At 39.1% G+C, this 13,343-nt stretch overlaps 3 protein-coding genes across 3 annotated transcripts; all 3 read right to left on the bottom strand.

Moving 5' to 3' along the window:
* Positions 1-3: 3 nt before the first annotated feature.
* LOC111777203 (UDP-xylose transporter 1-like) lies at positions 4-4,030 on the bottom strand. The gene is made up of 7 exons (XM_023656681.1): positions 2,614-4,030; positions 2,311-2,495; positions 2,159-2,226; positions 1,958-2,090; positions 886-1,047; positions 537-809; positions 4-424 (listed from the first exon to the last, which is right to left on the bottom strand). Exons 1-7 carry the CDS (start codon positions 2,732-2,734, stop codon positions 329-331), a joined length of 1,038 nt encoding a protein of 345 aa, XP_023512449.1. The 5' UTR covers positions 2,735-4,030; the 3' UTR covers positions 4-328.
* A 176-nt stretch (positions 4,031-4,206) lies between these two features.
* LOC111777201 lies at positions 4,207-8,639 on the bottom strand. The gene is made up of 15 exons (XM_023656680.1): positions 8,391-8,639; positions 7,800-8,051; positions 7,595-7,706; positions 7,411-7,518; positions 7,137-7,241; positions 6,589-6,672; positions 6,391-6,506; positions 6,137-6,238; positions 5,930-6,043; positions 5,768-5,824; positions 5,481-5,547; positions 5,309-5,362; positions 4,999-5,073; positions 4,743-4,778; positions 4,207-4,632 (listed from the first exon to the last, which is right to left on the bottom strand). Exons 2-15 carry the CDS (start codon positions 7,814-7,816, stop codon positions 4,531-4,533), a joined length of 1,149 nt encoding a protein of 382 aa, XP_023512448.1. The 5' UTR covers positions 7,817-8,051; positions 8,391-8,639; the 3' UTR covers positions 4,207-4,530.
* Positions 8,640-9,822: 1,183 nt separating this feature from the next.
* Positions 9,823-12,543, bottom strand: LOC111777664 (cytokinin riboside 5'-monophosphate phosphoribohydrolase LOG1-like). The gene is made up of 7 exons (XM_023657366.1): positions 12,192-12,543; positions 12,004-12,101; positions 11,885-11,915; positions 11,712-11,811; positions 10,421-10,491; positions 10,203-10,346; positions 9,823-10,113 (listed from the first exon to the last, which is right to left on the bottom strand). Exons 1-7 carry the CDS (start codon positions 12,309-12,311, stop codon positions 10,021-10,023), a joined length of 657 nt encoding a protein of 218 aa, XP_023513134.1. The 5' UTR covers positions 12,312-12,543; the 3' UTR covers positions 9,823-10,020.
* Between the last annotated feature and the right edge of the window lie 800 nt (positions 12,544-13,343).

The following is a 13,343-nucleotide window of genomic DNA, read 5'->3' as shown; positions in this document are numbered from 1 at the left end:
CGCTAGTAATAAAGGTTTCTGGGATTCATACAAAATATTTGCGTACAATGGTAGAATATAATACATATGGTAAACCATACTTCAAAGCTAAATATACATTCATTACATTTACAGAAGCACATTTTTTTTTATCACGTTTCTATATTGAATATGAAAGAGATCGATAACTAAGATTAAGACTAACGATTTGAAATGAATCTAAACATGCACGTGTGAGTTTAGTATGAACCTAGATGAATGGTGTGAATGAGTACCAAAATGGGGTATTTATTCAAAGAATTTTAAACCATATAATGATGAACTCCCTGTGCATATCCCATTTACTTGCTTAAACCACAGAATCCTTGCTTGATTTCTTCACTTCATGGCTTTGTTTATCTTGATGAACTCCTGCCAGAAGAGCTGCTGTTTCCTTGTCTTTGATCTGAAACAAAACCAACCCAGTTCATCAAAATACACATTTGGAGAACTTTTTAAAACTTTCAAGGCCTTTGGTTAGTGTTTTTTTCAAAGAAAAAACAAGAACTTGGAGGTACCTGAGAAGATCCTAAACAGAGGTCACCCTGCTTCTTTTTACTCTCTTGGGTACAAAAATATGAATACAATCCCATTCCACCAATGGCTATTAGAATTCCAATGAGGTTTCTCTCAGTGAAAGGATCATGAAGAAGAGTATAGCCAAAGCCAAGAACAAGGCATGTCTTGAGGTGGCCAAGCACCTGATATGTCACCGGTGACGTCTTTCCGATCACCAGAAATGTGCTGAAGTTGACGGAGACAGATATCAGACATGAAAGGATGATAAAAGCCTGCAGGTTCAATACCACACTCATTTTTCTGTGTCATGAAAGAAGAGTGTAGTGAAAGCAGTGGACAGTGACAAACCAGAACTACAGGAGAATACTTGTAGGCAAACACGTTCTTGTTGGTGAGACATTGGTCTAAGAAGGGGCCAGACACGAACAGAATGGCTGCTTGAAATGGAGCTGACTGATACAGCAGCTGTGTTGAAGATACACTCAGCCTCTTTTGAATAGTGTTTGTTAGCTGTTTTAAACATCAAGTTAAGGGGAAAAACTAACATGAAGATAGAAACGGAAAGGAGTGTGAGGAGAACGGATTGTAACAGCCCAACTCCACCGCTAGCAGATATTGTCGGTTTTGGCTTGTTACGTATCGCCGTCAGTTTCACGGTTTTAAAACGCATCTGTTGGGGAGAGGTTTTCACACTCTTATAAGGAATGTATCGTTCCTCTTTTCAACCAATGTGGGATCTCACAATCCATCACCCTTGGGGCCCAACATCCCCGCTGGCACACCACTCAGTGTCTGGCTCTAATACCATTTGTAACAGCCAAGCCTACCACTACTAGATATTGTCTGTTTTGGCTTGTTACGTATTGCCGTCAGCCTCACAGTTTTAAAACGCGTTTGTTAGGGAGAGGTTTCCACACTCTTATTAAGGATGTTTCGTTCCCCTCTTCAACTAATGTGGGATCTCACAATCCACCCCTCTTGAGGTCCAACGTCCTCGCTGGCACACCGCTCGGTGTCTGGTTCTAATACCATTTGTAACAGCCAAGCCCACTACTAGTAGATATTGTCCGTTTCGGCCCGTTGTGTATCGCCGTTAGCCTCATGGTTTTAAAACACGTTTGTTAGGGAGAGGTTTTCACACTCTTTATAAAAAAATGCTTCGTTCCCCTCTTCAACCAACGTGGGATCTCACAATCCACCCCCTTTAGAGCCCAGCGTCCTCACTGGCACGCCGCCCAGTGTCTGGCTCTAATGCCATTTGTAATAGTCAAACCCACCACTAGTAGATATTATCTGTTTTGACCTGTTACATATCGTCATCAGCCTCACGGATTTAAAACGTGTCTTTAGGAAAAATGGTTCTACACCCTTATAAGAAACGCTTTTCCTCTCTAACCAATGTGGGATCTCAGAAGGATACAATTTGACCAACACATGTTGTCATGATAGCCAAGAGAGAAAGAACAGTTCCCATAAGATTGAGCTGAAGATCAGTGACAGAGGCAATGCCAACTCCAACCAGCAAGAGGAAGAGAGAGAGCCTGATCCTTGAGCTACAACAAGAACCCAAGTGAGAAATTAGCCCTTCTTTGTGATTAGGCAGAGGAGAAAAAGTTCGTACCTGAATTGCTTGTTAAGGAAAATAGTCTCTAACATAACAGTGAATGGTATGATTGCAAGTTTTGTCATCTGCAGAGGAAAACGAGAACAAAAACAATATGTCAGCTTGGCAGAAGAGAAGAAGAATCCAAAGAACTCATAATCAAACTCAACCTGGTAGAATCCAACAGAATTGAATCCTAAGCTCAAGTTGAGAAACCCAATGGAGATGCCATTGAGCATCCCAAAGAGCACAACGGTCTTTGTGTCGACGGGTTTGGACTCGAACAAGTTTAAGCGATGAGCTACGTGAAGGGTGCAATATGTGACCATCAGATGCCAACTAGTCAGAGTAGTTGCTGCCACAAACAAAAGTGTCAATTTGAACAAAACTCAACTAATGAAGAAAGAAAGAGATCACACTAACATGACAATTAAGGTGATAGATAATAACGTGAAAAGGGAAAAAGTACGCACCGAAAGGGAAGCCGAGGTTGCTCATGAGAGCTTTGTTACAGATAACAATGGAGACAGAAGAAGCTACTGATAGGAAGAGTGCTCCAATGACACCCAATTGGAAGCTTGAGATTTCTCCCATTTGTGATGAAAATGGTTGAAAGAAACAAAGAAACAAAGAAACAAACAATCAAAGAACAACCAAGTGTGCGTTGAAGATCTGAGAGGTGCTAGAAGTTGATTGAATAGGTGTTTATGGGCGACAAGTTTAGATTGTCACAGAGAGATGGAAAGCTTGAAGAAGAATTATAGGATTATGGTGGGTTATATTTTTGGTGGGAAATGAAAGGTTGGTTGGTGCCTACCGCTAAAAGAATGAAGATTCCATTAAATTAATTTTGGTTTTCAGATGGCGGAGTTTGGAGAAGGCCTCCTTATGATTTGACTCCCACTGCAAGCAAAGCCTCAACCTCAACCTCAACCTCAAGGCCTCCATTTTCAAATTATTCTGAAATGACTAACACATCCCTCACCTCTAAGAGATTTGACTTTACATTACACTCAATTTCTTTCCTTTCTTCATTTATATCCACCACCACTGTAAATCCTTTTTTTTTAACCATTTTTCACCAACACATAGGCTGTTGTTCTTAGGAATCGAGATGAGATGCGACATTACGTCTGAAGGATCTTGGCCTAAAGTCGAGGCAAGGTCAAGCCGGAAGACTTAGCCTAGAATAGGGATGAGTCGGCTAGAATAGCAAGCAAATAAACATGCATGCACGAGCATGTATGACTAAACAAACTTAGTTTTCGCATGAGTTGTGATCAGTCAGCAAAGTCAACGAGGTTCTCCATCGCCGAGTACAACTTTTCAATATTGAGTCTTAGTAGACAAGGAAGGATGGTGAACTGAACATTCACTTGTGGAAGAGAGAGAGAGAGAGAGAGAGAGAGAGAGAGAAAGAGATAGGTGTCTAGAAATGCAAGCAAAAGGAGTTTGGGTTTTCTGGAAACTCCATTATTGTTAGGTGAGGAACCTTGGATCTTACTCCAAAGCTAATTCCTTTCCTTTCAATATCGCCCACCATACATAGCATTGTTAAGCCTCTAAGGAAGGGTGCTCTTATTTTGGTTTCAAGCTCAGTTATGGAATCCCACACAGAATTAAACCCAAAAGGCATCCAAAATTTGACATCTTATCTAACTCTTTCAAGAAAATAACCTAGCATCTTTCTTATTACATACCGAGGCCGGATTGCTTATTTCCATAACCTGTGAAAGATCGCAAGTAATACATACATACAATATTTGCTCCAATAAAAGAACATACAATGCAAGCGAAGACATAATTTCACAAATGGTCCACTAAATCCACGTGAATTATGGCGAAAAACTTGGATATCATTCGACTTGACGTCAATCGTCATCTCTGGTGGTAGATTACTATTCTACATTATAATCTCACCAGGATTCGTGACATTCCAACTAAAATGAAACGATGAAGGGAAAAAAAAAAACTGCTAAAATCCATACCAAACTCAAACCAATCACATTTTGAGTATAACTCAATAGGTAGGATACCAATTACTATCCCTAAAGTTAGATAGCAACAGTTCAAAAGGGATGTATCATATTCATATTACTTCGGTCCTAAAACAACTCCGGTATCTTGGCTCCTGTTCTGAAGTCTACTTTTGGTATATTGCCCTATCAGCCCAACATGACACACTAGACAGAACGAAACCAGGAAAACGACTGTGGCTGTGTATTGCGCTTTTATATGAATTATTTCTCTATCAGTAAACAAAATGAAAAATTCTACAACAAATGTATCAGAGAGATATCTCGCTCAAGGACCCATCAAATAAGCCCTCAAGGTAAGAAGAGGACATGTACATAATCACCGTGACAACTCCAACAGAAGGGTGGTCCCTTCTATAAATGTTTCGTCTTATTAATCTGATCGAGATATGCTTTGTCCGCATTCACAAGCCGAGACTGAAACTCAGCCCATTCAGTTCTGCACCTTGCTCTCACCTGCAGGATCAAGACGAGGAACAGATTGCAACTTCAGTTGGTCTTTTGGAACCAACAATATATTAGAGATCATCATGCATAGAAAAGAAGAAATTATCATTGATATTTACCCCTTGCCATGGAGCCTTCCCGTTCTCAGAATAGCCCTGAAAGTAAATAGATAATTAAATATAAAATACCAAATCTTGGAAAATATTTCAAAAGATTAATAGTTTAAAAGGGTAAAGCAACGAAAAATAAAGAAACAGACAACAACACATAATTTGAGTGTCTGCATCTGCATGCACACTCTCATGTGCAGTCAGAGAAATGAAATCGAACGGAATGGAGTTCATTCACAATTAATAGCATGCAGAAACATCTCACCTGATTCCCAAGAGAAGGGATTACTTGATGAATAATCCACTGCGAATCAACTACGCCAATTTTCTCATGTGCAGGCTGCGGGAACCCATCAAAAGAAAAGAGTTGGTCTCATACTATCTTTTATATTCACATGTGTCGTACACTTCAATTTAGGTTATACATATTTAAGGTGATTTAAAAGTGAAGCTTAGGTTGACAGCTGAATTTTCAAGTCAATAAAGCTGGAAAAAACAGATAAAATCACATAATATATATAAGACAGTCGAAAGGCTCACAAAATGAATAATAATATCAGAGGAGAACTACTGACCTCTACACATCTTCTGAGAGCAAAGTCTAGCCCCCATCCATGTACCAAATCATTCTACAAGTAAATTTAACTCATTAGATAAGATGTGGCTAGAAATAAAAAATACTTGAGGTCGCACATATATGCAAGTTTATATTGAGCAACCCTATCTTCTTATGTAGTTACAGTATACCTGAATCATATGCCAAACACATCGCCAAGCTTCACGAGAAAAAACAGGAGCCATAATTTCTACAAACCTGTAACATATGAAACCAGTGAACAAAACTTGTAAGGATACCATATGACTAGATTGACACCAGTCGGTAGTTCTAAACTCTATTCACTAGACTTCATGAAAGAAGAGATTTCAAATCCGTAGAGAAACATCCGGAGATGAACTACTTTTAAGTCCACCCTCAAAGTTCTCTGTTACATATCCAACTAAGGGAGAAACATAATTGTGTAAGAGAGAATTACGCAGCACAAGGAGGCAAGCGAGGGTCGCTACACCAGCCCGCTTTCTCTTCCGTATCCCTATTTCACCATCGAAAATGTGCATGTCAGAATCCAACGTAAACATGAAAAGTGAGAACCTAATATACCACCCAAAAGTAAAAAGCAGAAACGAAAAGAGCTTACTTATGAACCTCTCTGTCACCTCTCCTCTTTGTCATTTGCCATGTCAGTCCATTATTAGGCTCAAGTCCAGGTTGGGAGATTTCCAAACCATGTTTTTTCACTAACTCAATATACCTTATTGTTCAATCAATAAGAGAAAGCTATTACAAATAGCATCGGACCATTGAACCAAACATCACAAGCAGGATAAAAGAAAAATATGCTTACTTCTCCGCATTGAAATGCTCAACTCCAAGGTCCTCATCCCATATAAAAATATAATCATATGCAGCTACAACATCAGGATGCAAGAACCTTTTTGCGTACCACCTCAAGTGCAAAAGAAAGAAATAAGAAAACCAAAAATTGAATCTTCTTCTTAAATATGCGTTCTGAATGCAAGACAAGAATCAGGCTCCAATTGCAACAGAAATTATACAGGATGAAATAACCCAAATCATACAAAATACCAACACATCTACCATTTTGTTTGTTTCTTGACACTGACATGGATTGCATTCCTTGACCACTCAAACTGATCCCACTCAGTAGTCAGACCGTCATAATGGAAAAGCACAATTGTAAAATCATCAGAGAACTGATACAACGAGAAAACATGAGCCTCAACAACATTGTAATTTGTATAAACAATTTGAATAATACTCCTCCATATATATGACCTTTTTCACCGCTGCATCAATATTTTTTCTCTGATCAAGGCCCACGGTGAATGTAACCAAGTACTTGGGTTTTTTATTTAGATCCTGCACAATTAAGGGCTTTCAGTATAGGCTTAAATCCCTTCCACATGCAGTTAAAATGTGATATGGAATTTTTTTTTAATTAAAAAAAGAAACAGCAAGTCAGGCTCTATCGGATCCTCAAAATTTAAAATAAGATGCAGAAATAGATTGAACAAAAGGGTGGCTATTTCTAATCAACAAAACACTCCAATGCCCCCCATCCCTCGAAAAACACGTGAATTTAGGGAGATTAATAGACTTCTGAAATGGAAAGCAATAAGTTATATACGTTGGCAAATGGTACTGTTCATAATGAAATTAGAACTCTAAATTGTTTTAAGAGAGGCCACTTCAACATAAAGAAGGAACGCCAAAATAATTAGAACTTATTCCAAGATCGTTCTTAAAATAATAACTCAAGATCCCCCAGAGCAGTGATAATTTGCTTAGATAGTAAGATATACATACATCACTATCATATATACCTCACTGGGTTCACCCCATAATCGACGTAAATAAAAATCAGATTCTGCTGCAACAATTCCGGGAGGTAATGCCTCTGCACCACGAGGATTTGTTGGCACATATATCTGGTAGATTAAAGAAAATTAGAGATATTGACAATTTATTATGAACCATGACAATCATATTTGGATGTCAAACTTTTGCGCCAATACATCAATAAATAGAATAAAAAAAAGTCTGCATGACATGTTAGTTTTTTGCCTACAGAATAATTTCGGAATTCAACAATAATACCTTGGGAGTTTTGGGTGATCCACGAGTCTCAGTTAAATTGGTTCTAGGGGGTCTTTGCACGTCAATGGCTACATCAAGAGATGACACAAGGCTTGAAGGTAAGTTAATCTGTAAATATTGAAATGTATCAAATGGATGTAGGCATAAGGTGCTGCAAGTAACATTCTGAAGAAGCATAACATACCTTCGTTAGCGACACTGTAGGAAATGAAGCACCCAGAAAAAATCCAAAGACCACTCCCACTAACGTTGTGGATATAATCATTGCACTGTCATTTGTTTTTCTAGTTCCTCCTCTGTGAAGATAATATGAAGGGAAATAGACCACATAAATTAGAACGGCAGAAAGGACTAATAGAAAAATGACAAGGAAAAGAACACATTAGTACCGGTGGACGCTTCCCATAGTTGAAACGAAATCTCAAGTATACCAACTTAAAAGTTTCGATCTCTGCGATTATGATCAATTCTTGAAGCGACTTGTTAATGCAAAGACGAATTTCCAAGACAGTGAAACTCCAATCCACACAAAGTCGAAAAGCACAGGAAGCTTAAACGAAAGAGAGTGGAGTTACGAGGATTGCCGTCGGTCAGGCTCATCCATACGTACTAGGACGAACTTCGCAATCGTTCTCCCGAAGCTCTCGAGAGAGAATAAGAAGAAGAAGAGCGATTCAGAAGAAAACCAAGCAGTGGAGCAGGATAAATATGAATAGACGCATATAATAACCGACATTAATGGCGAAAGAAACTTAAAATCACAATGTATCAATGTTCAATAAAGTCGAAAAATCGCATTAACTCCAGAAACCTCAGCTATTCAAATCCAAAAGATGTACAAAACGACAAGTGATCAAGTAATTCCATCGACATTAAGAAATGCAACGTAAACGCAATTAGAAACCAAATCGCAGAACAATAAACAAAAACAGTAGAAATTAAGAGAGAAAACAATAGAAATCTAAAGATTAGAGCGGTACCGGAAATGTGAATCGCGAAAAGGATTGCACCTGCCGGCGGGTTAGTGATGATTCACCAGTTTTACTCTTGGATTGGTTTGATTAGAGTGACAAAATTAGCTTCCCCCTTGAATTTCATCGAGAAATCGTAAATCTACGCAGCGTTTCTCTGATGGCTCCCGCGAACCTGCATGCCGCGTGTTCTGGGCCGGAGCAATCCACGATTTTGACGTGTCTTAAATTCCTTCCTTTTTCTCTCTATTATTTTCTATTTCCTCTAAATTAAATTTATAATTATTAACAATACATTAAACTTAACTAGGATAATAATGTTAATATATCAAATTATTCTATTATTATAAATTAATATAAATAAATATGGTTATATTTGCTTAAATGGTAATATATATTAATATAATAACTCATATTTTATTAAATATATTAATTAATTAACTGAGATAAGTTAATTACTTAACTCTGTTTCTAAAAGGTTGCATGGATCCGGTTGGACAAATCTTTTGAACCAACAAAAAAAAAAAAAAAAATCTCATAAATCTTAAATATCAAACAATCATAAGTCACGATACATTACTAACATTGATAATGAACGTCAAAAGTTCTTTAACTTTATAATAATCTTAAAAGTAGATGTAACACTCTAAGGTTTTCTCTTCGGGCTTTATCTTCTTTGGGCTTACCCTTCTGGGCTTTCTTTCAAGATTTTAAGATGCATCCACGTGCGATCTCACAATCCATCTCTTTGGGGTCCAGCGTCCTCACTAGCACACTGCTTGATGTCTGGCTCTGCTTCTTCTTGAGATTTTAAGATGCATCATGTGTGATCTCACAATCCATCTCTTTGGGGTCCAGCGTCCTCACTGACACATCGCTTGATGTCTGACTCTGATATCACTTGTAACAGCTTAAGCCTACCAAAGGGTTCAGTTTCCTCACTGATAGAGTCCAGCGTCCTCACTGACACACCGCTTGATGTCTGACTTTGATACCATTTGTAACCGCTTAAGCCTACCAAAGGGTCCAGTTTCCTCACTGACACACTGCTTGATGCTCTGATACCATTTGTAATAGCTTAAGCCTACCAACAGATATTGTTCTCTTTGGTCTTTTTCTCCCGGGTTTCTTCTCAAACTTTTAAAATGCTTCTACCAATAACAGATTTACACATCCTTATAAATAATGTTTTGTTTCCCTCTACAACCGATGTGGGATCTCACAACAGGCCAGCAAGGTAGGATTTTAACACTATTTTCGATTTTGTTGGGTCGACCCGACCAAAAAAAATATAAAGCCACGAATCGATTCAAATAGTCAGGTTATAAAAAATTTAACCAAATCCAAAATCGAATACAACCGACCCAACTTTTATAGTTTGAGTTAGATAATTAAGATTAGTCGAGTTCTTAGGTGATTTGAACGTCTCTAATTCGAGAAACGTAGAGAAAGAAATATTAGATACAATAATTGGATCAAAGCGAAGCCTTCATTTTAGCTGCCAAACTTTTGAACAACAAAAAATTGGGACAGCTTACACAAAGAGTCTTAAAAACATGGTTTTTATGTCAGTCATTTGCTTCTTCTTCTTCTTCTTCTTCTTTGTTTCCCTCTGTCAAAGCCCTTATCAAACTGCTGTTCATCTCGAGATGTCACATTTTGGAGGGTACCCTAACTGTTCAATCTCCCAGCTATGCTTTGAAGCTACTCTTTCATGCCTTGGAACATACTCCTAACCCACACAAACAAACTCCCAATTCAATTTTCATCTCCAAATGGATTGAAATCTTCATTTTACTCAAGAACTTGTTTGGGATTTACCTCCATGTTCTTCACTAACTCCTCTGCATTAGGTGCAGATACAATAATATGGCGTGCACTTGGACTGATGAAACCTTCCTCTACAGCTTCATCTATGAAGGACAGCAAGGAGTTGTAATATCCATCCACATTCAACAGTCCTACCTGAAAGAACTTGCGCTCATGTTGTTAATGAATGCTTGATTCATAGCTTCAAAGAATATGAACATTTGACTTACTGGTTTATCATGAATGCCGAGTTGGGCCCAGGTGATTACTTCAAGCAGCTCTTCTAAAGTTCCATACCCACCTGCAATGGCCAAACCCCACAATTTCAATACTAATAACCAAGTGTGAGGATGATGATTTGAGGCTAAATGTTCATGAGCCCATGATGCCATGGGCTCAGATATTGGATCCTTTAACCGCTCAAGCTTATCACTAGTAGATATTGTTTGTTTTGGTTCGTTACGTATCGCTGTCACTCTCACAGTTAATGCGTATGTTAGGAAGAGGTTTCCACGCCCTTATAAGAAATGTTTCGTTCTCTTCTCTAACCAATGTGGGATCTCACAATCCATCCCCCTTGGGGCTAGCGTCCTCGTTGGCATACCACTCGGTCTTATAGTTTTAAAATACATATGTTAGGGAGAGGTTTCCATACCCTTGTAAGGGATGCTTCGTTCTCATTTTCAACCGATGTGAGATCTCACAATCCACCCCCCTTGGGGCCCACCGTCCTGGCTGGCACACCGATCGGTATCTGGCTTTGATACTATTTGTAAAAGGTCAAGCCCACCACTAACAGATATTATCCGCTTTAGCCCATTACGTATTATAACGGTTTTAAAACAGAGAGTCTAGCGTTACTCTGACCAGTGCCTCGCACCATCTAGTAACTAGCTTTGATACCATTTGTAACAACCCAAATCCACCACTAGCAAATATTGTCCACTTTAGCCCGTTACGTATTGTTGTCAGCCTCACAGTTTTAAAACGCATCTACCATGAAGAGGGTCTAACCCTACTCCGATCAGTGCCTCGCACCATCTCGCTCTGATACCATTTATAATAGTCCAAGGCCACCGTTACTAGATAATATCCGCTTTGTGCCGTTACATATCGTCATCAGCCTCATTCCACACCCTTATAAGAAATGTTTCGTCCTCCTCGCCCAACAAAACGATCCCATTAAAAGGTAATGTCAAGGAAGTGGGGGAAAAACAGGGGAGTCAGGGACCATCTGCATAAAGGCAGGGACCCTGTATCACAGAGCAGCTACGCATTTAAATCTTGGGTTAAGTCTAACTCTATTTTGCCTACACCCCTCTAAGCTTGGGCCCCAAAGAGGCCAGGCCTACCACAGCCTTTCTTTATGGTTAATACTAAGCTTTTGTAGGGCTAAAACGAGGAGGAACAAGCGTGTGAATGTAAGACATGGAGCAGCAAAGAGACAAAGTACTCATAGTGATTAAAGATAAAGAAGCTTTGAATGAATGTCATGGGGGAATGCAGATAAGAGTATCAAACCAGGCAAGGCGATAAATGCATCAGACCGCCTAGCCATCTCGGCCTTCCTTTGGTGCATGTCTGCCACCGCCTGCACTTCTCCCACCGTCTCTCCAGTTATCTGCAAAGGCAAGAACAGAGCGTCAAGTCTCTGTAGCTAAGTGAATGGCATGGTTTATATAACAGTGACATACCTCTCTTGGCATCAGGGTCTTGGGAATGACTCTACAAACAAAACCCAGAAAGAAAACAACGTTTAGTCTAAGTATGAAAAGGAAAAAGGAGGGGAAAAGGAAGCTAAAAGGAAGCTAACCCAACAACATGGCGGCCACCGTTATGAACAGCTTGGGATACCAACCCCATCAATCCAACGCTACCTCCACCATAAACAAGATCAATATTCCTGGAAACCTAAACCATTGAAACATCTTTCAATTACAAAACTATGAACGACCCATTTGAAAACAGAGGGAGTTGAAAAGGGGGGAAGCGAGAAATTACAAGTTCTTTTGCAAGGGCAATGGCTGCATCTTTATAGCTAGTCTTCTTACCAGGGCTACTGCCACAGAACACACAAATCCTCTTGAAAATGGGTAATTTGGGTTCATTTTCCCTCTCCATTGTTGGAAATTGCCTCAGATTCAGTGTTGTGGTGTGGTACCTGTTGGTGGAGGAACAAGAATGTGCGTGGTTACATATATAGCTGCGCTGCACAGCACAGGACCAAACATATTGACGCAGCTAATTCCTCTCTCTCTCTCATTGGTCCACTGTTTTGAGAAGGACAGGGGAAAGTGACTGCATTACCTCGACTGAAATTCAGCAATCTTATTCGCTAATAAAAATATCGTTTCTTTTCTTGCGCCAAAATTGTGTGAAAAAACTAGCTTTAATACCTTTCTTCCCTTCCTTTTGCCTTTATTTTTGACTCAATAACCAAAAAGATGTCGGCTTTACATGATATGCATCTCAAATTGAAATGGGTTGTTCTTAAATTCGATTAATTGATAGAAAAAGTGGCCAAATTCTAAAGGGTTCAAAGTGTTTGATCATAAAACATTAAGAAAAAAACATGGTAGACAGTAGAGATGCATGCAAGATTGTAAGAGCGTTCAAAGTTTGGTTTTGTTTAATGTTTTTTTCCACGTCGTTGGGATGTAGGAAGAGACATGGTGTGTTGAGCAAAGGGATGGGTGATCTGAGCTGCTGCTGCTTCTTTTTGCTACATGCATCACTGTCGTCCCATATAAGCAGAGCTTTGGATCAACAAAGATATATTGCACTTTCTGCTATGCATCAGAAGCCCCAACTCCTCCATTATTGCTTTTGTTTCTCATACACACCTCAATACCAACTCCCATAACTCATCAAAGTTTTATAACGACAACACCCCGAACATAACTTAATTGGTTAAGACGAAAAAAAGTGCGTGGAGGTAGCTTGAAAAAATCGTTAAATATGACTTTTTTGTATTGCTGCACCAATAGAACTACTGATTCTTTGAGCGTATGGATTATTCCTATTGTAAGAGTCTAAGCTCACTGTTAGCAAATATTGTCCACTTTGGCTTGTTAGGGAGAGATTTTCATACTCTTATAAGAAATGTTTTGTTCCCGATGTGGGATTTCACAATCAACCCAACTTGAGGGTCCA

The sequence above is a fragment of the Cucurbita pepo genome, chromosome LG16 (assembly GCF_002806865.2).
Source record: "Cucurbita pepo subsp. pepo cultivar mu-cu-16 chromosome LG16, ASM280686v2, whole genome shotgun sequence".
In the NCBI taxonomy this organism is placed as follows: domain Eukaryota; kingdom Viridiplantae; phylum Streptophyta; class Magnoliopsida; order Cucurbitales; family Cucurbitaceae; genus Cucurbita; species Cucurbita pepo.
This window is presented reverse-complemented; position numbering and strand designations above follow the sequence as displayed.

Coding starts and splice junctions, on each gene's coding strand:
- LOC111777203 (XM_023656681.1), bottom strand. CDS start 2,734: ATGGGAGAAATCTCAAGCTTCCAATTGGGTGTCATTGGAGCACTCTTC. Junction 2,091..2,158: donor TTCCTTAACAAGCAATTCAG/GTACGAACTTTT, acceptor TTCTTGTTGTAG/CTCAAGGATCAGGCTCTCTC. Junction 425..536: donor TCTGTTTAGGATCTTCTCAG/GTACCTCCAAGT, acceptor GTTTTGTTTCAG/ATCAAAGACAAGGAAACAGC.
- LOC111777201 (XM_023656680.1), bottom strand. Junction 6,044..6,136: donor GAGCATTTCAATGCGGAGAA/GTAAGCATATTT, acceptor TTGAACAATAAG/GTATATTGAGTTAGTGAAAA. Junction 5,548..5,767: donor CGCTTGCCTCCTTGTGCTGC/GTAATTCTCTCT, acceptor CATATGTTACAG/GTTTGTAGAAATTATGGCTC.
- LOC111777664 (XM_023657366.1), bottom strand. CDS start 12,311: ATGGAGAGGGAAAATGAACCCAAATTACCCATTTTCAAGAGGATTTGT. Junction 11,812..11,884: donor AGACCCTGATGCCAAGAGAG/GTATGTCACTGT, acceptor TTGCCTTTGCAG/ATAACTGGAGAGACGGTGGG. Junction 10,492..11,711: donor TGCATTTATCGCCTTGCCTG/GTTTGATACTCT, acceptor TGGCCATTGCAG/GTGGGTATGGAACTTTAGAA.